The sequence below is a fragment of the Artibeus jamaicensis genome, unplaced genomic scaffold, assembly GCF_021234435.1.
Source record: "Artibeus jamaicensis isolate MK-2021 breed Jamaican fruit bat unplaced genomic scaffold, CSHL_Jam_final contig_519, whole genome shotgun sequence".
NCBI lineage: Eukaryota > Metazoa > Chordata > Mammalia > Chiroptera > Phyllostomidae > Artibeus > Artibeus jamaicensis.
The window spans coordinates 12,952,699-12,974,521 of record NW_026521871.1 but is presented as its reverse complement, the minus strand read 5'-3'; the positions used below and the strand labels follow the sequence as shown (position 1 = coordinate 12,974,521).

The following is a 21,823-nucleotide window of genomic DNA, read 5'->3' as shown; positions in this document are numbered from 1 at the left end:
AAGGAGAGAATCTTAAAAGAAGCAAAAGAAAAGGAGACAGTTACTTACAAAGAAGTTCCCATAAAAGACTATTGGCTGATTTCTCAAAAGAAACCTTGCAGGAAAGAAGGGTCTGGAAAGAAGTATTCCAAGTCATGAAATCCACAGACCTACATCCAAGATTGCTCTATCCAGCAAAACTATCATTTAGAATGGAAGGGCAGATAAAGTGCTTCCCAGATAAGGTCAAATTAAATGAGTTCATCATCACCAAACCCTTATTATATGAAATGTTAAAGGGACTTATCTAAGAAAAAGAAGATAAAAAAACATGTATAGTAAAATGAGAGCAAATTCACAATTATTAACAACCACACCTAAAGCAAAAACAAGAACAAATGAAGCAAACAACTAGAACAGGAACAGAATCACAGAAATGGACATCACAGGGAGGGTTATCTATAGGGGAGAGAGAATGGGGGAAAAGGTACAGCGAATGAGAAGCATAAACAGTATGTACAAAATAGAGAAGGGGAGGTTAAGAATAGTACAGAAAATGGAGAAGCCAAAGAACTTATATGTATGACCCGTGGACATGAACTAAGGTGGGGAAATGCTGGTGAGAGAGGGGGTGCAGGCCAGAGTGGAATAAAGGAGAGGGAAAAAATGGGACAACTGTACTAGCATAATCAATAAAATATACTTTAAAAAATAAAAATTTTCAAAATTAAAAAAATCCTGAAAATCAAGATACTTCTTAACAAAATCAATTATTTATAGGTATATATATATGGGACTATTCTCATTCTTATATATGCTAACATTTTAAGATCTATCCTCGAAAATGTATGGCTACTGAGAATAGTAATAATAATAATAATAATAATAATATTTTAACACCATTGGCTTTCATGAGTGCTTATTCAAATGGCCCAATGTTCTGTATATACTATCTCATTTAAATACCACAACAATCCTGATGCACGTAGTTACTATTATTATCCCCAAACTTACTGATGAGAAATATTCAATTTAGAAAAAGATAAATTACTTACACGGGATTGGCAGAGCAGAATTCAAATCTAGGATGTCAGATTATAGAGTATGAACTTTTAACCTTTATAATGTACTCTCTCCCATTTTCAACAATTAAGAAATGACAAAGTATTAAGCTAGTCACTGAGAAGAATAACCTAAGTTAGATCTCTAGGTCTGGTCTCTCAAAATCCATTATTCCACAAACACCCAAAAGAAGCTGTGTGTACCCCAGCATTCTTATATGTCCTTACCTGGGAGCCCTCCTCATTATAGTGCCTGGCATTCCGGAACATCAACTTCATGTCTTCTATCATTCCCTCTTCCCCTGCATATTTGTCATTGCGGATGTTATGCTCAATTATTTTCAAGTCCATTGGCTCCAAAATGATTTTATAATAATCAGGATAGTCCTTTTTAGATGGTTTAACCATAAATAGATCACAAAGTCTTCTGCCTGAACCTGGCTCACGAGCTTCAAGAACGACATTGAATAAGATTTTCATTCGCTGCTTTCTTATGTTCTTTTTACTGTTGAGGGTGGAGGTAGAAAAGGAGAAAAATTAGAACAGATTCAGTTTTTTTAACACATGGATGAACATGAAATGAAGCAAATTATGCTTGTGAGCAGATGCTTCATAGTGATTATAATTTATTGATTACATATGCCACAAACACAGTTAACATGCTGGAAGCCATAAGCAAACATTAGGAAAATTTCCAAAATCATTCAAACATGGTGACTATGGTGGGAGCAGCCAATGAACACCAGACAAACCTGTTTAGAATATTTATGAAGTGCAATGCTTAAAAAAAGATCTTGTCTGACAGGTAAAGAAAAAAATGAAATCTCATTATCAAGTGAATATACTTTTTGTTTTTAAGAATAGAGCAAAACTGAAATAAAACTATGGATTCCCTACTGTTATAAACAGTCCTCAATAAAAACAAAAGAAAAACAAACAAAACCCCCAACAAATGCACACACGCAAGAGTTCTATCTCTTAAGGTGACCATCCTGAACACCTGTATATGCTGTTTACCAGAAAACAAAGTGACGCTCCTGCCAGACTAGTATCTATAGTAGGTACAAGTCTCTTGCATTTACCCTGTCAGGGTCAGTCCCTACTTCCTCCCTCCATCAGCATTATTCCACAATCTCAACCCAGCTTAAAGAATAAATGATCTGTGGTTCATCTGAGCTCGAGTAAATTTTCATCTCCAAGTGTGATTCCCTATCTTGTTCTCCAAAACCCCCTATTAAGATATGATGCTAAGAAACAGAAACGAGTAGTATGGAACAAAGTACAATGGACCACAAACTAGAACCTGACTTAAAAAGGGGCCCAGAAGACATATGTGGTAGTCTCCTAATTGTTAAGGAAGCTGGCTTAGAGAGGCTAAATGACCTGCCCAAGGTGAGTTGTCCAGTGAATTATTAGAAGAGATAATCTACCAATATGATTTCTGGCCCAATGTATGTCTTCAGGACACTGATAAAGAAATTCTAGCCAGACTCAAACCAGCAGTCTACAAGTAAACAGGCAGATAGGTAATAAAAATAAATGACTTACAATTTACTTTCTTGAGAGACACGAAGAGCCTATACTATAGCACTTAGAGATAAATAGTTTTTATCTGTTTCCTATATTATAAATGAAAGGAAGTTCACTCTTAAAGCAAACTATATAGTTCAATGGGTCTCCTAATCCACTCTCTGGTCCTCCAACCACTCTCTACTGCTGGGTCATGGAGAAGCCAAAGGCCAGATACTTTCTCTCCAAGGTTCAAAATATGCTTAAAAAAGAAAAGAAACAAAACTTGAATAATTAACAGATGTGAAAAGAAATATTTATACATAAGTCAAAATTTAAACTGTTTCAGAAATGTGTATCTTTCTAGCATCATGGTGCTATTAAAAGAGAAAAAGGACCTCTGTTTCCTAGGGTTGAGATCATCCTCAAAACCTGTGTCTCCAACTCAGACTGTTCATTTCCTTTAGTGACTTCGGATCATTCCTGCCATTTCCTCTTCTCAATATTTTGTGTCTCTATGTCAAAAAGTGATTGTTACACGATAGCAATTATTTAGTGGACACTATTTCTCCAAAGAGGCATGGTGGGGCAGTGACATGAGAGGAAGAATTCCCTCAGTCAGGACTTAGCAAGTGGGTAAATGAAGGGGAACTCGGGGTAAAGGTCCAATACCACAGGGCTCCACATCTAGGGAGAGATTATAACACAGATGAATTTAACCTTCAGGAAGGCTCTAAAGAAAAATTTTAGAACCTGAATTTGATATCACGGAATACTTAAAACTACTAAAGTCAGATATGTTTTCTTTAGGTCTCACTTGTGGGTGAACTTCAAAAGGAAGACTCAAGAATTCAGTTTTCAACATCTGAGCTATAACCAACTCAGAATGAAATCCCTCCTCACAGGAATATCAAGCAGAATTCAATCGAGGCCCTTACCTGGACCAAAAGGAGATCAACTCTGTTCACTTCCTAGTTCCAGCACAGTATTCCAAGTTACCATTAGGCTTTTCAGTATAAAACTACAAATACTTTAATCTGAGTGAGTCCAGGGCAGATTTTTATGATATTTCTTAAAGAGAAGGAAAAAGCTTTTAACTAAATTTTAGGGGAAATGCTAAAAAGTAACAGAATGGCAAGTGGTCTAGTCTTCCAACTCAAGTAACTCTTGACACTGGGCAGCTTTGAATGGAACATACTCAAAATGTAAAATCTAATTGTGCTTAAGGCAAACAAAACTTTTGTTACTAAGGTCACTTAGGATCTTTTCTGAACAAATCCAGTTCTATTATTTTGTTTACATTTTCCCAGATCCTTTAATGGCCTTTGAGATTGAGACTAGTGGGCCATTACTTTTAAATCTGGTTGTCAGAAAAAACGAAGAGCTAAATTTCTACTCTTATACCAACCGTATTACATTAGGTGGTTGGTTTATTTGCTTTATGCTTTCCCAATATAGATGCCAAACTTTATTATATCCATGACTTTTGAAAGTAACTTCAAATACATTTTGAAATGAGACTATGTTACAAAAAGACAACTATTATATTCCCTACTTGATATTTTCTAGCTACTGTTTTCAATGTCACTTTGCTTTTCAGGTAAGTCTTTTTAGAACCCCTCTATGCATCCTACCATTCTTCCCTCTCACGTCATTAACTAAACTGTTTATTTTCCTCATTTTGGGAAAGGTGCATAAAATGAAATCCCAGACTTTGTAACTGGGATACTCATTCTCCTTATCTTTATCACTACCTTGGACCACAGTAAAGTAAAATAAATCTTACGGGAGTTCAAAAAGAGGGCTGTTTATCATTGTGCACTTCAGGAGATGCCAATTCAGATCATAAATGTTATAATACACACACAATTATAGAATTGTACAGGAGATGGGCCACAAACAGTCCTGTATTAGTATCAGTATATTACAGCAATTTCCCAACAAATAAAAGTCAAGTATCTTGACATGCAGGTGCTTTTCTAATTTGCACAAAGAGTATAAGCTAGCAGAGGCTCTGTTGTGAATCCCTGTTTTTCCAAGACCACCACCACCACCCTCCTGGTCCTTAAAACCAGCCAGAAACACTGGAATCACTGCCATTTTTTGCTTCTCTTAGTTTATCACCAAGTTTTAGAGAACCTCCATAGCTCTTCTAGATCTGAACTTTCCATTTTTTCATGCCATAGTGTTATTCCTGACCCTCACACCTTGTGGCTGACCACTTCCTCAAATGTCCTTAGTTATCCTTCCTCTAAAGCTATTACTTATTATATATGTATCTGTATACAATACATACAGACGTGTCATGTCCTATTTACAGTTACAGCTAACACGTCTACCTCATGCCAGTGACTGTGCTAGGAACTATCTACACATTCTCATTTGATCCTACAACTTTGATAATCAGATACAGTTATTATCCCAACTTTTCATATGTAAAAACAGAGGCTTAGACAGGTCAAGTATAGAATACCTAAGGACAAAAAGTGAGTAATCAATACTGAGGCTTGAATCAACTGATAATCACCAGGCTGCTTTTATCACTCCCTTCTCTTCTCCAAGTTAATGCTTACCAACAACCTCTCTCATCAAAATCAACTCTGTTCATAGACTTCAAGGTAGCCCACCACTGAACTCCTTGGTCCTAGAGCTTCAGTGGTGACTGCTGTTAAGCTAATACAATGGTTCTTTCTTTTATGAAGCTTGCTACATTTAATTTTCAAGACTTCAAGAAATAAAACTTCTTTACTCATCTTTTCTAACATGTTTTCCCAGACTAGTAGCATCTAACTAAAAACAAAATCTACTGATTTCAAATTCTGATGTTAACAGAAACTACTTCCACAAAATAATCAGAGCTACATCTATTGAGTACTTACTGCATTCAAGCTCAGTTCTAAGGACTTTAAACATATTAACCAATCAGGTCCTCGTAGCAATTCTAGGTAGGTACTGTCATCAACGCCTTGTTCAGATGAGGAAATTGAGATGAGGCTCATATCAGAGTTAAAAAGAACTGGGCTTTGGCCCTGGCCTGTGTGGCTCAGTTGGTTGGAGCACTGTCCCATAACTGAAGGGTTGTGTGCTTGATTCCCGGTCAGGGCACATGCCAAGGTTACAAGTTCATCCCTGGTCTGAGCATGTACAATTCCCGGTCCGGGTGTGTGTGAGGTAACCAACCAATGCTTCTCTCTTGCATCGATGTTTGTATTTCTCTCTCTCTCTTATTCAAAGCAATGAAAAAATGTTCTTGGGTAAGGACTTAAAACCAAAGCAAAACAAAGCAACCCCCCCCCCCCAAAACTGTAATTTGAGTCTGTGCAGTAAAGTTCTAGAACTTGGGGTTATAATACTACTCCATGATGCCTCATGTTTCTATTTCTATTACTACTCCAAGCTAGTACCATACACTATGAGGAATATAAAAGAAATACAACTGATGGTCTTTAAAAAATACCAGAAAAACTTTTCTAAAGGAAAATATTAGAAAGAAGATAACTAATTTTGTAGGATGGACTACATATGGTAATAACATGTAAATACGTTAAGAATACCTAACTTTCAAGGAAAAACATGGTAAAGAAATGGTATTTCCTAAAGCTGTTTGGGCAATCATGAGCATGATACATTTCTATACAACAACACAATTGTGTATCTTATGTAATTAGTTTTAGTACATTGTTTCCACATAGTTTCATTTATTTTCAACCAGCCTGCTTTTTTTCCCTGGATAGTAAGTTCCTGGCAGGTACAGGTGATGACTAAAGTTCTCCTTTATGACCTATACGAACAGAGTCTGGTGTTCTGCAAACAACTGACACTTCATGAATGCCAGACAGCAAAGGTAAAAATAAAGCACCACACAATGATTACCAGGACTATAACGTGACAACTCATAAGCTGTTTTTAAAATCATATGTAACATGCAAAATAATGGATGCTTTTAAAGAAATAAAACATGAACAAAATCAGATACTGAGAAAATGTGTTCATGCTCAAGAAGCACTAACCCAATCATAGGTGCCGACACAGACAGACATCACTTGGATTGTCAACATTGACTTTAATCCCTCCACCACCCTAATCTGTAAAAGGCACCCCGAAAGGGATCAACACCCACTAGCCCCTGGATGCTGGCGATGCCACCATATTCTCACCTTCTACCTTTTGCTGCAGAAGCACAGCTACAATGATTTGTGAGGGGGCTTGTTGCCCCCAGCCAATCTAGTAACAAATTTTGGCTAATACTGACTTTATTTCACTAACTATATTTCTAAACTATACTGCTTTCTTTATTCATAAAATCAACTAGCACTCAAATAAAAACCATTATTTCACATGCTTATGGCTTTACTGGTCACCTACCTAATCAGCACTACTGACCATGCCACAGAAGCTTACACTTTAAAAAATGTTAATGCATAAAAAAGGACTGCACACCTGGATAGCCTCCTGAGACCCAACATCTCACTGTCAACAGTGTTCCTGGGAAAGTAGAAACAAACATTACATGTGAAGAGAAACAAAATAAGCAACATTGGAGAGTCATATATAAACCAAATATGGTCAAGAAAAAAAGGATTATTCAATCCAAAGGATAAAAGATATTAAGAATGCTTGGAACATTTCAACATGGAAGACAGCAAGTAGATTTGGGGGTAGAGGAATGAGGGAGAAGAATGCACTCCCACAATGAAGAGAACATACCAACATTAATTTCTCTCAGACTCTTAAATGTTAAAAAATACAGCAAAGATAGAATCATACACAGTACTTAGGAGTAAAGTCAAGTGATTACTTGGAAAACTTGGCCCTGACTTCTATGGACAAGCTTAACTTACTAGGCTTCTGTGTTTACTTGAATTTTGGAGAAGTCTATTTCTTATTACCAAAAGTTCTAAACTACCTTCTAAAAGGCTCATTATGTTATTTCCTTTGTCATAGTCCAAAGTACAGGACTTCTCTCAACCCTTTAACATCCACTCATGCCTGTATTTCAAAGCTGGATATGTTCTTTTACTGCTTTAGCTATGATCTGTATTTGTTCTTCTCTTATGCCTGTTTTTTACTTTGTTATACAAAATACTTCCTAGGAAATCTGTTCATAAAGATTAGGTCTGAAGTGGCATTTCATTATTTCAAGAATTTAATGCTCTGTTTTCTTTTTATGGTAGGTTTTAGAGTAATAGCTTTTGTTTAATCTACTTGGGTTTTCCCACAAACAACATGCCAGAGATAGGTAATTTTAAAGTATCTGGCTTGGGCTAATGCATCCTTGGAACTGTTTGTTTTTTTAAACACTTAACTAGTGTAAGATCTCTCTGTTCATTCAGTGTTGGCACTAATTGTACCATCACTTTTGCCTCCATTACCTTCTTTTGCCTGAGAAGTTTTTATCTTTGTTGGTGACTGATCTGGAAAACACAGGTGATGCTGTAGTAGAGTTATATAATTACACTCAAAGATGTTCTTGATTTGATGTCTCTGATCTGCTTTCACTTTTTCCTCCGTTGTCCCTGGTATAACAAGGAATTAAGAACTTGGAAGGATGACATTCATAGACCAGTAACGGAGGAGACTCACATCTCAGGGTACACCAATCAATTTAGTTACCAAGACATAAAAGAGTAAACAAGGTTATTTTCAAAACTAAAAATGTTTCCCCAAATGCTATTTATAAGAGGGTAAGACAGGACAGCATCTCTTTTCTAAACCACTTTTTTAATCCTCTCATCTTAGTAGACCTATTAATGCATGAATAGAATTGTATCAATAATTACTAAGGACTTCTTCGTTCAACTTTCAATCTGTCAAGCTCTGCTATTAATGATTAGCTTATTCCTTGTCTAAAATATGTCCCCCGGATTGACTACTGCTAAAAAGATGGTGAGAAAGTTAAGAATGAGGAAGAATACAGTGTTCCACAAAGACCAAGCCAGAGAAATTCCATGTGGAAGGCACAGACAAAAGAGATGGTCTTGCATAATTCTTTATAGAAAGTCCAGCTTCAGAATCTCACAGTAAAGTCCCCTTCCATAAAACTCATCAGAGGAAGAAAAGGTTAGGGAAGTTGAGGGAAAGATTAGAAAGCAAAGGAAACCAAATATCTACTTTAACATTTTATGAACCACAAGAAGTTATGACTTGGTATTTTAGAATCTGACATCCTTAAAATGGCAAATAAAGATCAGATTAATAAGCAAAAACCAAAGAGTAAGAGTAATGACTTACTTCACTGTAGTAAGAGTACTAAATTTTTTATAATTCACCATGAAAAATTACCTAAATTAAATATAAGTAGCACTAATTAAAATACCACATTAAAACAAAATAACCAGGACAACAAAAAAGAACATGTTTTGCCAACCTATGTAAGTAGTTGTCATTTTTAACTGTATCTTCCAAAAGCAGTATGGTACTTGCATAAAAAAGTATTAATGTAGTTTACAAATAAATCTGAAAGGCATGTTATCAAATATTTGAAGCTTATAAAAGAATTCATACTTGGTATATTAAAAAACATTTTTTGTACTTACTTAAAACAAAATAAAGAAACACTGAGAAGATGACCTCCAGTTATGAGAAGAGCACATACCTTTTTCTTTTGGCACTACCAGTATCAGAAGTGGCTGAAGAAATCATGCTGTCTCCATCCTCAATGTCGTCTCTTCTGGCAAGCTCCTTCTTCTTTGCCTAAAACAGAGCAGATCCTGGGAGTCAAGTTCACTTTTCTGAGTACTCCTAGAATATATGAATATTAAGAGGCAGACATATCAAATTCACACAGAGAGATACAACAATATGTAGGACCTATAAAAATTAAAGCCATTAAACATTTTAAATGACACAATTTAACAAAAGCCTGAACGACAAAAAAGTAAGTTAAAAAACCAGATCCACTTGTGGTCAAGATGGAGGTGTAGACATGCTTTGCCTCCTCATACAACTATAGAAAGGAACCACAACTAAACACCAAAACAAGTAACACCCAGAACTGTCAGAAAATTGAACTGTATCAGAGTCTGACAAGCAAGGATTTAAAGATGCCACATTCATCCAGACAGGTAGGAGTGCCGGAGATGGGGCAGAGAGGCAAGGAGACCCAGTGTGGTGTGCAGAGGCAGCGGAATGGACATGGGTGGTCCTACATACATGTGTAGCGGATAAAAATCAGGAAGGATACCCTAGGTGGATAAAAAGCAGGAGGGATACTTTGGTAGCCAGCAATTCCAGCCCCAGGCCAGACTGCACAGCCCAGAAGTCCAGTGCCTGGGAGTAAATCCCCATAATTTCTGGCTGTAAAAATCAGCGGCAAAAGAAACTGCCTGATTTTCAGAAAATTTCACTTAAAGAACCCACACTGTCTTAAAACATACATAACCCACCCAGTCTGGGATTCAGAGGCAATAGCTAGAAGGTCATCAGTCACATACAAGGGAGTAAGTTAAGAGACTGGAAATGGGGCAAATGCTGGGCAAACTCCCAGAAGTCAGGCAGCAGCAGAGTCCCCTCTACCAGCCTTCCCCCCTCACAAAGAGTCACAAAGTAGTGAAGCTGGTTGCCCCACCCTGGTGACTACCTAAGGCTCTGCCCCACATAATTTACAGATACCTTTTATAGCTACTCAAAACAGCTCTACCTAATACACAGAAATAAACACAGGGAGGCTGCCAAATTGAGGAGACAAAGAAATATTGCCCAAATGAAAGAACAGAACAAAACTCCATAAAAAGAACTAAATGAAATGTAGATAGCCAACCTTCCAGATGCAGAGTTCAAAACAATGGTGATCAGGATGCTCAAAGAACTCATTGAGTATAGCAACAACATAAAGGTAGAATTGAAAGTTATACTACGTGAAATAAAGAAAAATCTACAGAAAATGAACAGTGAAGGGAAGGAAGTCAGGATTCAAATCAAAGTTATGGAACATGAGAAAGAAGTGAACATTCAACCAGAACAGAAAGAAGAAACAAGAATTCAAATAAAAGAGGATAGAATAAGTCTCTGGGACATCTCCAAATGTGCCAACATCTGAATCATAGGGATGCCAGAAGGAGAAGAAGACGACCAAGAAATTGAAAACTTATTTGAAAAAATAATGAAAGAAAACTTCCCTAATTTGATAAAGGAAATAGATATTCAAGACCAGGAAACACTGAGAGTTACAAACAAGTTGGACCCAAAAAGGAACACACCAAGACACATCATAATTAAAATGCCAAAGGTAAAAGATAAATTTTAAAAGCAGCAAAAGCAGAAAGTTACTTACAAAGGAGTACCCATAAAACTATCAGCTAATTTCTTGAAAGAACTTTGCAGGCAAGAAGGGAATGGCAAGAAGTATTCAAAGTGATAAAAAGCAAGGACCTACAACCTAGATCCATTCTACCCAGCAAAGCTATTATTTAGAATGGAAGGGCAGAATAAGTGCTTTCCAGATAAGGCCAAGTTAAAGGAGCTCATCACCGAGCCCTTATTATATGAAACATCAAAGGGACTTATCTAAGAAAAAGAAGATCAAAACTATGAACAGTAATAGGCAACAAATTCACAACTATTAACAACTGAATCTTAAACAACAACATCAATGACTAAAAAACAACTACTAAGCAAACAAACAGAAAAGGAACAGAATCACAGGTATGGAGATCATTTGGAGGGTTATCAGCTGGAAGGGAAAAGGGGAGAATAGGAGAAAAGATGCAGGGATTAAAAAGTATGCCATAATTTATAGGTACAAGACAGACCAGGGGATGTTAAGAGTAGTATAGGAAATGGAGAAGCCAAAAAACTTATATGTACAACCCATGGACATGAACTAAGGGGGGGATTTCTGGAGGGAAGGGGGATACCAGGTGGAAGGGGACAAAGGGGGAAAAGTGGGGCAACTGTAATAACATAATCAATAAAATATATTTTTTTAAAATGGATCCAGAGAATTGAGGAATCAACACTAGCCAAACTGAATCAAGTACTACAAAGAGCATCAACTTGTTAAAAACACTGAGGGAAGTTACGTTGTAGGTAGGGGCATCCTACTTTGGTGGCCATATTTAATTTAAGTAAAGCTAACTCAAAGATGGTGTTTGTTATCTTTGACTTCTTAAGAAATAGTGTGGCTAAAAGAAAGTTTAATATGAGAGGTGAACATAGATCTACTTTTGAACACATGAATTTTTAAAGACCTCTGCCAAACACAGCTGAAAGCACACCACAGGAAACTTCAGGAATACATATAAAGTACTGAAAAGGAAATACTTAAAATCCACAACACTGATCATAATGTTGACTGTAATAAGTGAAGAGTCTATGGGTTATCTAAAATTGCTTTTGCTGCTTCCTTGTTTTGAGACTCACTTTCCAGAAAGACTCTACCAAAAATGACAAGAGACACAGTTTTAACTTCATATCTTACGCCTTTTTGTCTAAAAACCCCTGAGTGACTTGTGACCTCAGATATCCTCCAAGGTGTGGTCTTGGAAAGGATCTGATAAACTCAGGGACACTGTACAATGATTATTTTGCCTTAAGATGCCCTTTTCCAAGAACCAATGATACCCCAATAGAGATAAAGTGCAGAATCAAAAAAATAAAACCTAAATAATAGATTATCGCCTATGATGGAAGGGAAATTTCCAACGGACACTAAAATTACTTCCTGGAGACAAATCCCTGCTTCTTCCACTCACAAAGCTAACCTGGTCCAAGCTAAAGTATTTCTACTTTACAGGGCCCTGATGACTCTAAAAAATATTCAGCAGTCCTTATGGTTGAAATAAATGATATGATCCTGCTGGGGAAAATCATACATCTTAAAAAATATTCTTAAAATGTGTAAAATTATTTGTTATACATACGACAACTTAGCAAAACCAAGATATCATACCTGCATGACTTGCTGCAATTTTAGAACTCGCTTGTATATGGCTGAATTGGGAACATTATAGCGTTTGGCATTTTCAAACATTAAATTCAGATCACACTCCAAATGATCCAAAGTTTCATATTCTTGGTTCTTTAGTTTTGTTCTGTGAAAGACATACATATGGCTAGAATTTCCCATTTGAAAATTATAAACACCCTTCCTCAAAGTTCAGTGCCAAAATCCTGATAAGCAACGTATGGTATCTTCATTAGTGGTACTGATTAGAGGTCTGGAAGTGACATTTTCAAGATACAAAGTGAGAAAGCAAAAGTAATGTTATATTTAGGGAATACGATAGTTTAACTAAAAACCCAAAAGAACAAACAAAACACTGTAAGAAGTAATAAGAGGACCTATTAATAAGGTGGTCAATTACAAAGCAAATATACTAGCAAAAACCCAATGGGAAAATCCTGTCAATGACTAACATGCAAACCCTACGAAGAGACAAAAATCAGGAAGGTTAAAACTACCTTAACGAAGATCACAACAATCTACTTATTTTTGAAAATCAGCGACCATCCCAGTTCATGAGAGTTAAAGAAAAGAGGTAGTACTGGCAATTCCATGAAGGAGCATTTAGAATAAACTATTTATACCCCCACCCCACCAGTGGTATTATATATGGACAATAAAGAATGGTCTAAGGATGGTGAATGAAAGAAAGAAATCTTCCAATACAAATATTTGTAACTAATTACAAGTGAAGTTTTTCATTATTTTACTTAAAAGTATTAAAAATTCTGATATTTCTCTCAGACACTATTGTTATTGCTAATACCAACTCTCATGAAATCCCTATACACTTTGTACCAAGTAAAGAATCCTGGTCTGCTCTAATTCTGTATGAATTTAGACAGGATAGATTTTTAAATCTTTTGATTAAAGCACTTGTACACTATTCATCCAAGTCACAAAGACATTATTAAGAACCACAATATGTTGAAACAGCTTCACAGAATAAATGCAGAAATTCTGAACTTGTTTTTTAGAATGACATCATCCATTCTGCATGTAAAGTTTTACTTAAAATTTACCAAAGTCATATGCAGATTCCATGTAGCGCTTAAAGAGATACGAATGTTATAGTATAGAACGTCTTTGGGTTGAAGCAAAAAACAACTAAGCACAAACTCACCTCTCAGTACCAGCTTATGTAGCTAGCACCCTCAGTTTAAATTATAGCCTCAGACTTATTTCTATCATTTCCAAGGGTAATGTGCTGGATGTTGTCACACACACAAAGAACAGACAGGACAGTGGGTCAAGGGAAGAACAGAATGGGAAATAAAAGATGGAGCCACACTGTCCAGCTTATGCTCACTCTTCCATTTTTGTTGTTTTTGGTGACACTCAACTATCTTCTTTCTGCCAACAAATCTTCCTGGTACAGGAAGATCATCTTCTATGGTACAACACAAATAGCCATTAGCCATATGTGGCTATTTAAATCAAAGCTAAATAAAATTTAAAATCTAATTCCTTAGTTCTACTACTCATATTACAAGTGCTCAACAGTCACATGTAACTAGTGGCTACCATTATAGACAACACAGTTCCAGATTTCCCTGCTGGTCATTATACAGCACAATGTAAGGTAGCCCAGCTCCTGTAAGGCACCACTAGCCCAGCATATGTCCTTGGAAAAAAAGGTAGATCAGACATCCTAAAAGCTGACCCTTCATAGCCCTAGTGTGCTATCAGTTAAGCCTCAGCCACTTTTCTATTCTTCGTACTCCCTTACCTGTGTGTCAGATAACTGTAAGAGTAAAGTTCAAAAACTGGGAGAGGTACAGGACTACTGACTTGACAAAGTAAGGTTTATATTAGAAAATTCTAACTTGAAAGAAAGTTGTAGGCAGGTGAATGAGCAGTCTGAGGATTTGTCTTCTTCTGAACTAAATTAATTAGACTGTTAGAATTAAAAAAAAACAGTGGGAGAAAAGATACAAATCACAGAAAATGTTCACTTAAAAAAGAACCTCTCAACATCTACAAGACTGTCATTATTTTTTTCTAAGGTGAAGAGTATAAAAGACAAATTTTTAGGCTATTTACTTATGAATGACAGCCTCAATTTCCATGTTATTTTAAGAGGGCCAAATTAGCTGATTTTCTAATATCCTACTTGTGTAGAAAACCTCAGAAGTTTGCAATAAATAAAAACACCACAAATCTTACTGATCAAATGATAAAAACAGAAGTTATAAAACCAAAACTGTAAAACATACATTGTTTAAACAATCTTGTTTCTTAGAATACAGCAAATACAAGAATTTTAATTCTTACTGTTGGAAGCTTAATTATCTGCCATGAAAACATCATGTAAATACCAGCTTAATCTGATCATGCCCAATTAAGATATGTTTACCTTCCTTAAATCCAACCCACATGTGGGAGTTCCAAAACATATTTTATAAGATTACTTATTTCTTGGTATTTTAAAAACATTTTATTTATTTATTTTTAGACAGAGGGTAAGGAAGGGTGAAAGAGAGGGAGAGAAATATCACTGTGTGGTTGCCTCTCGCACGTCCCACACCAGGGAACCTGGCCTGCAACCCAGGCATGTGCCCAACTAGGAATTGAACTGGCAACCCTTTGGTTTGCAGGCTGATGCTCAATGCACCAAACCATACCAGCCATGGTTTCTTTCTTATTATTTTAATGATACTGTGGTAGTTTAAGTATTGTCTGGCTGAATTCCCAATAATCACTTTAACATTGTCTAAACAGAAAAGGAAAACTGAGATGAACCATCTTTCAGTTACTGTTTCAGCTAATGAATTCTCCAAAAGCAGTTTAAAATTGTTCTGGGAAGAGGGGAGTTCAACTACAGATACAAACTTTAAACACAGGTAAATTATTGTAATTAAAATATCAATAAAAGGCATAGAAAAATTTCTGTGCTTAGTTGAGTTATAAAAAAATGAACAGTTAAATTTTGAGCTGGATGACTTTTTATAATACATAATCGGACCCAAAAATGCCTAACTAGAACACCTGTCATCAATTTGCCTCTTCACTTTGCAGCACAAAGAATATCATTTGTGTTTAGTCAAATTTGTATCTCACAGTTTGAGTGATTTGGCTCAGTTGGTTGGGTATTGTCTTGCAAAGCAAAAGGACATGAGTTCAATTCTCATTCAGGTCACATGCCTGGGTTGCAGGTTTGGTACCTGGTGTCTCTCCCTTTCTTTCTCCCCCCCTTCCCCTCTCTTTAATACATACATACATACACGCATACATACAAACACACAACCTTTTAAAAAAGACTAATTGTCATATTTAAAATTTTTCTATTTCACAACAGGAGTGATATTTAAGCGTACTCTAGATATGTGTTACAACATTTTTACTTTTGATATCCTTTTCAATTTTAGGAAGGAAAATACATGTGCAGGCTCAACCATAAGAAAATGGATTTATAGCAAGTAATGTAGAAGATGTCTTACCTGATCTGTTGTAGTGATATGGGCATTTTAATTTGCTGATAATAATCAGGGTATTTTTTCTTTGAAGGCAAATGGAAAAAAGGTTCTGCTATTAGCTGTCCTTGGTTATTCCGACAGCTCCTAACTGTGTCATAAAGCTGATATAAAGGATTTGAAACATCCATAAATGAAGTAATGCTCTCTGCTTCCGACTCTCCTTCTTCATAGCGTGCAGCTAGGAAGACAAAAAAGGTATTTATAAGGAAAAGAACAATATTGTGAAAAGCTCTTTAACAACCTTCCAGGTTAAACTATAGGTTTGAGAAGACTTATTTAAAAAGAATAATCTCTAGTCTTCACTAAAGATGATGTTAGTAACGTTTAATATAATTGTATGTTTACTTAGAGAAATGTTATATAAGAAATAGAGTAGAACTGTTACATAGTAAGTTATACAGTTTTTAAAAGGTTACAGAATAATTTCTCTTACTAAATTGTGCCTTTTCACAGACGCCTTGGGCCAACAAAAGAACAGGTAGCCTTGCACAGTTCTCAGAACTAAAAATAAAATCTAAAATTATAAAATTCTTAGAAGAAAAAGTAAGTGTAAATCTTTGTGGCTTTGGATTAGGTAATTGATTGGCATCTACTTTTTCTTTTTTTTTTTAAATTTATTGATTTTAGAGGAGGGGGGAGAGAGAAACAAAGATTTGTTGTTCCACTTATTTATGCATTCATCGGTTAATTTTTGTATGTGCCCTGACCAGAACCTGAAACTTTGGCACATTGTGACAACACTCTAACCAACTGAGTCGCCCAGCTAGGTGGCTTTTTCTTAATAGCTAAAGTGACTAAATAATAATCCTTTTGTGACAACAGTACTATTTATTAGAAAAAGTCAATAAATACTTTTTAAGGAATTTTGTAAAAGGTATGGCTTTCCTTCTACTTATGTTACTATAAGGTTAATAAAGTAACCACTTGTTAGAAGGAAACCTAAACATGTCACTTTTATAATCAACAAAAAACAAAGGTAATAATAAGATACTTCTTTTAAATTTTTGATACCAGGCCTAATTTAAATTAAAAAGTTAATTTTGTTGTTAAGCATAGAAAAATTAAATTCATACTCTGCTAAGTAATCTATAGTAAATTATGAAATTTCTATAGAAGGTTTAGTACAAAATAACATACAGCTGGAAAAAAATCTGTTGATCACTTGATTATTAAAATGAAAAGATATACCAGAATAATTTCAACAAATTTTATCTCTACATATAAACATAAACCTACTGTAAAATTTTAAAATTCTGTCACATTTAAGAAAAAGACAGACAATGAAATCAAATATATATAGCTATTCTTTAGGTTGCTATTTAACGAACTGTGTATTTTTACATGGATTTTTAGTGCTCAATGCCCTTGTTTAAGTGATAATTTACCATGCTGCTCTAATTATAATCTACACCTACCTTTAAATCATAAGCTGTAGCTTATAAGTCAAAAGCCTGAAAATCTAAGATGATGTGAATGTCTTCTGGGGTTTCCTGATGTTATCACTAGTCTTACTATCAGAGAGGTTTGAAACCAAGATCTGCTAAGGCTGTCAAACGAATTATTTTGAAAGAAGTATTTATTTTCTCAAATACAAACTTTAACACAAAATAAAGCAATAAGCTTTTAATAAGTATGCCAACCAAAGAGTAAAATCAAAATGCAACAAAATAGCATGTACTCTAAAAACCGACAAACTCCCAGCCAGACCAAAGTCACTGCAATTTTCATTAATCAGAAGGACCCACTGAGAAAGCATGAAAGTAGTCTCAACCTAAAGCCTACCAGCTAAAGCAGCATCCTCTTCACTTTCTGAGCCATACTGAAGTGCCATGGTAATTGCTGATAAACGACCCCCTTGGACTGCTCTTTTATTACTATAAAGAAAAACATACAATTAGAAGACATGGAAAGATATAATAAGGTTAGTTTATAGGAAATAGGAACTGATAACAAAGCATTAAAAAAAAAAAAGAACCTGTATTCAACTGCCTTCTCAATTTATTGTTGTACTTTTATATTCCCCATAATCACTTTTATCCAGTACCAATTTTTTTCTCTTAGAAAAGGAGTGGTGTTAGAAAGCCTAGTGTAGGCTACTTGGAATTTGTTTTTAACATAAATGCAACACTACTACCTCCTTTTATGAAATATAAAGATTCATTCATAATTACTGGTTAATTCTCTTCTTAGATGCTCATATTTTACAATGAACACAAATTCCATGAGGAGCAAAAAACCTTTTAAATTTTACCATGTTTTACTGGTAATATTCAACATACCCAACAAACAACTTCACTTAAGCATTTTCTAAGTGGTGAGGTCAGGCCTACTATAGTACCTCAACTTTTCTTTATTGATTTTAGAGAGCAGAAGGGGGAGAGAGGAGAAGGGGGAGAGAGAAAAAGAGAGAAGGGAGAGGGGGGTGCGGGGGAGAGAGAAAGAGAAACAGAGACAATGACTCGTTGTTCCACTTATTCATGCATTCATCAGTTGATTCTTGCATGGGCCCTGACCAGGAATCAAAAAAGCAACCACGGCATATTGGGACGATGCTCTAACCAACTGAGCTACCAGTCAGGGCAGTACTTCAACCTTTTAAGTGAGGTATTTAAATAAGGTTTTGATAACAAACTCTCATAATAACCCAACTGTGCCCAAAAATATTACCTCAAGAGAGCCATCAAATACTAGTATGCCTATCCTGTAAACACTGGTCAGCTCTCAGACTAAACACATTCATTCTCTCTCACCGGTAATACTTGCTAGTGGGATTTCTCTCTTCACCAAGGCTTCCTTTACTATGCGTGGAACCTGTCAGCCTGGCTGCAGTCAAATTTGATGGAGTCCTACACAGACATAAGATTAAAAAAACTTTAGAAAACTGACAGCTAAAATCAGAATGCCAGGTAAACAAAAAGGAAACAACCATTTTCTTCTTTCGTAAACAGAAATGCTCAAATACTTCTGAGCCTCTACTGTGCAACAGGCTTTGCTCCAAAACTTAGAGAATGGACCACAGCTAGTACTAGAGAGCTTATGGTCATCAAGGCAAATGTCAGGGTCAGAAGAGAGCTTTGAAAGTAGCCATTCAACCTTTCCATATCAGGTAGGAGGAAACAGAATCCTAGAAGTCAGTCATAGCCCAAGCACAAGGAAAGCCAGGGTAAGATTTCAGACCTTCTGACACCTTGCTAAATATTCTTACTGTAAATATAAATATATATTACTACATATTATATATAAATATCATAAAATTGCCTTTATTATATACTGTATAGATTATGTGTAACATATATAAATACAACTATATATAACATATCAAAAGGAATAAGAACATATAGTGATGCTAAGTCTTAAAAATTATTTCTTTTTAAATAAAGCCATTCAGTTGCAATGAAGGTTCTGGGTAAGAGTTATCCATACTCTCTTCAGATTCACATTATCAATGTAAATATAATCTTGAAATGCAACTATTTCTTGTTTTCCACTGCAATGATTTCACTAGCTAGAAAACTTGGCAAATAATAAAAGCACAAGGATCTTAGACATTTTTAAACATACCTCATTCGAAGGCTTGACCTAGCCATTTCATGTTCAATTTCTGCTTTTTTCATATAAAATATTTTTTTAATAGAATTTGCATCCTGTCAAGACAAAATTACTTGGCTTATGAAAAGTATAGAAAAAAGGACAGTTTAAATGCTCTCAATCATGCACTGGGCACTTTCTACAGTAGTTCTTCCATTTGGAGTAGCATTTTGTTCAATAGCCATGAAGCTTCATTCTCTAACCTTTCCACAAGCTTCCAAAACATCTACATAATTAAAGTTAAAAAGCCTAGTTTTTTAACAAGCAGTCAAGAAACACAAACAAAAATTTAGTGATGAATAAGGAAAAACAGTGGTGAAAATACAATGAACACTACCTGTGTACACTAGCCTTAAAATTGAAACAATGATACACTTCTAAGATTAAAGACTATTCACTTAAACTAACAATGAATATACTTGCTTAAATTAACAGCTTACTAATATATCAAACCCAAAGTTTTCTTTCTCTTATAATTTAGTTTAGGGAAAACAATCACACCAAAAAGCAAAGTTCTTAACTGCAACAACAATTGGTACTACACACTAAAATGTCCTATTAAGGACTAAGAATACAAGGACTTCATAGTTCATTCCTGTTTTCACTCAATGTTTCTTAAAAGATGAAAAAATAAATGTTAAAATTAACAATCAAAAGCAACTGTATCTGAATCAACATTCTGAAGTCTAAATATTATACTCCCAAAAGATTTTCTGAACACTGTGCTAAATTCCCAATGATACTAGAAGGGGGACCCAAAAAAACCCTAGAATTATCTTCTGGAGGGCAGGCCCACTGTAATACAGGCTTCCCCTGCTAGATCAGTGTTCTGGGAACCCATCTGTAGCAGTATACCTACCAGCTGGTGTTGCTGTGAGAGGCTGATTTTGGCTTCAGTGAAATTTTTTTGGAAGATTCTTTCAAAGCTTTTGCCCATTTCCTGATAGGTGATTTACGAATACATCTGCCAATACCACCTGGGTGTTCAGCAGGTTTTAATCAAAAATGGCAAGACTTCCATGGCTCATCCTCCCTATTCACCCAATCTCACCCCAAAGGAATTTTTTTGTTTCCCCAGGTAAAAAAAATCCTCAAAGGGAAATGTTTTGCTAATGTGGAATAGATGAAACAAACAAAAAGGCAGAAACAGTTAAAGGTATTAAAATTTATAAGTTCAGAAACTGTTTTGAGCGGTGGAGAAAAACATCTCCATAGGTATACTGCATCAAATGGAGAGTATATGAGGTCTGCCTGGAAAAAGCCCAGCCACTATTAATGTAATGAGAACAGTTCACGCAACATCACTGTAACCTGACATCCAAGGAGAGTGGATTGGAGTGGGCATAAGTGAACAATGATAACATCACTGTACTAGTCAGTGGTGGCAGTAGCTGTTGAGAGAGCATGTGTACTGTGTGGCTGTCACATTCAAAATGACTAAGCGAGTAGAGCAACAAATCTCCATTAATTTTGCATTGAGCTTGAACATTCCTCCAGAAACTATTTAGATCAGGGGTGTCAAACTCATTTTTACCAGAAGCCATATCAGCTTTGCGGTTGCCTTCAAAAGGCCAAATGTAACTTTAGGAGTTTACAAATGTAACTATTCCCTAACAGTAGTTAAGGGAGAGCTTGGCACTGACACCAGGTAGAAACAAGGTGCTGAGCCAGATAAAACAAGGTGGAGGGCCATATTCAGCCTCGGGCCTTGTGTTTGCCACCTGTGATTTAGATGATTTAGAAGGCCACAGCTATGGGCAACTGGTGACTGGTAACTTTATCACAACAACACATCTGCTCATGCATTATGTCTTCTGCAGCATTTTTTGCCAAAACATTAAATCACCCAGATGACTCTGCCACTCTATAGCCCAGATTTGGTGTCCTGTGACTTCTGGCTTTTCCTAAAACTAAAATCCCCTTTTGAAAAGAGAGATTTCAGACTATGGATGAGATTCAGGGAAATATGATAGGGCAGCTGGTGACAACTGGGAAAACTGTGTGAAGTCCCAAGGTGCCTACTTTGTAAGGGACTGAAGCATCATTGCCCTAGGTACAATTTTTCTTGTATCTTGTATCTTCTTCCACAAACATCTCTATTTTTTATATTATACGGCTGGATACCTTCTGGACAGACCTCGTATTATTAATTCAAGAAATTTCTAATACAACAAATTTTATTATAAGACTATAAAACTATGAGGGAATTGCAAAGCAATGAAACAGTCATTTTACATTGTGCATTATACTACACAGATTGCTTTTTT

General features: G+C 35.7%; 1 protein-coding gene across 26 annotated transcripts in view; it reads right to left on the bottom strand.

The window, feature by feature from the left end:
- Positions 1-21,823, bottom strand: part of PBRM1 (polybromo 1) — a 135,808-nt gene that overhangs the window by 72,336 nt on the left and 41,649 nt on the right. For 18 of the 26 annotated variants that reach the window (XM_053669360.1, XM_037134696.2, XM_037134694.2 and 15 more), the window contains 8 exons: positions 19,530-19,612; positions 18,719-18,814; positions 17,751-17,842; positions 15,933-16,146; positions 12,439-12,580; positions 9,145-9,242; positions 6,990-7,034; positions 1,269-1,545 (listed from right to left, as the gene is read on the bottom strand). In XM_053669360.1, the coding sequence (XP_053525335.1) occupies positions 1,269-1,545; positions 6,990-7,034; positions 9,145-9,242; positions 12,439-12,580; positions 15,933-16,146; positions 17,751-17,842; positions 18,719-18,814; positions 19,530-19,612 (1,047 nt within the window). The remainder of the gene's footprint in view (positions 1-1,268; positions 1,546-6,989; positions 7,035-9,144; positions 9,243-12,438; positions 12,581-15,932; positions 16,147-17,750; positions 17,843-18,718; positions 18,815-19,529; positions 19,613-21,823) is intronic. The other 8 variants (XM_037134690.2, XM_037134691.2, XM_037134699.2 and 5 more) reach the window with 1 other exon arrangement.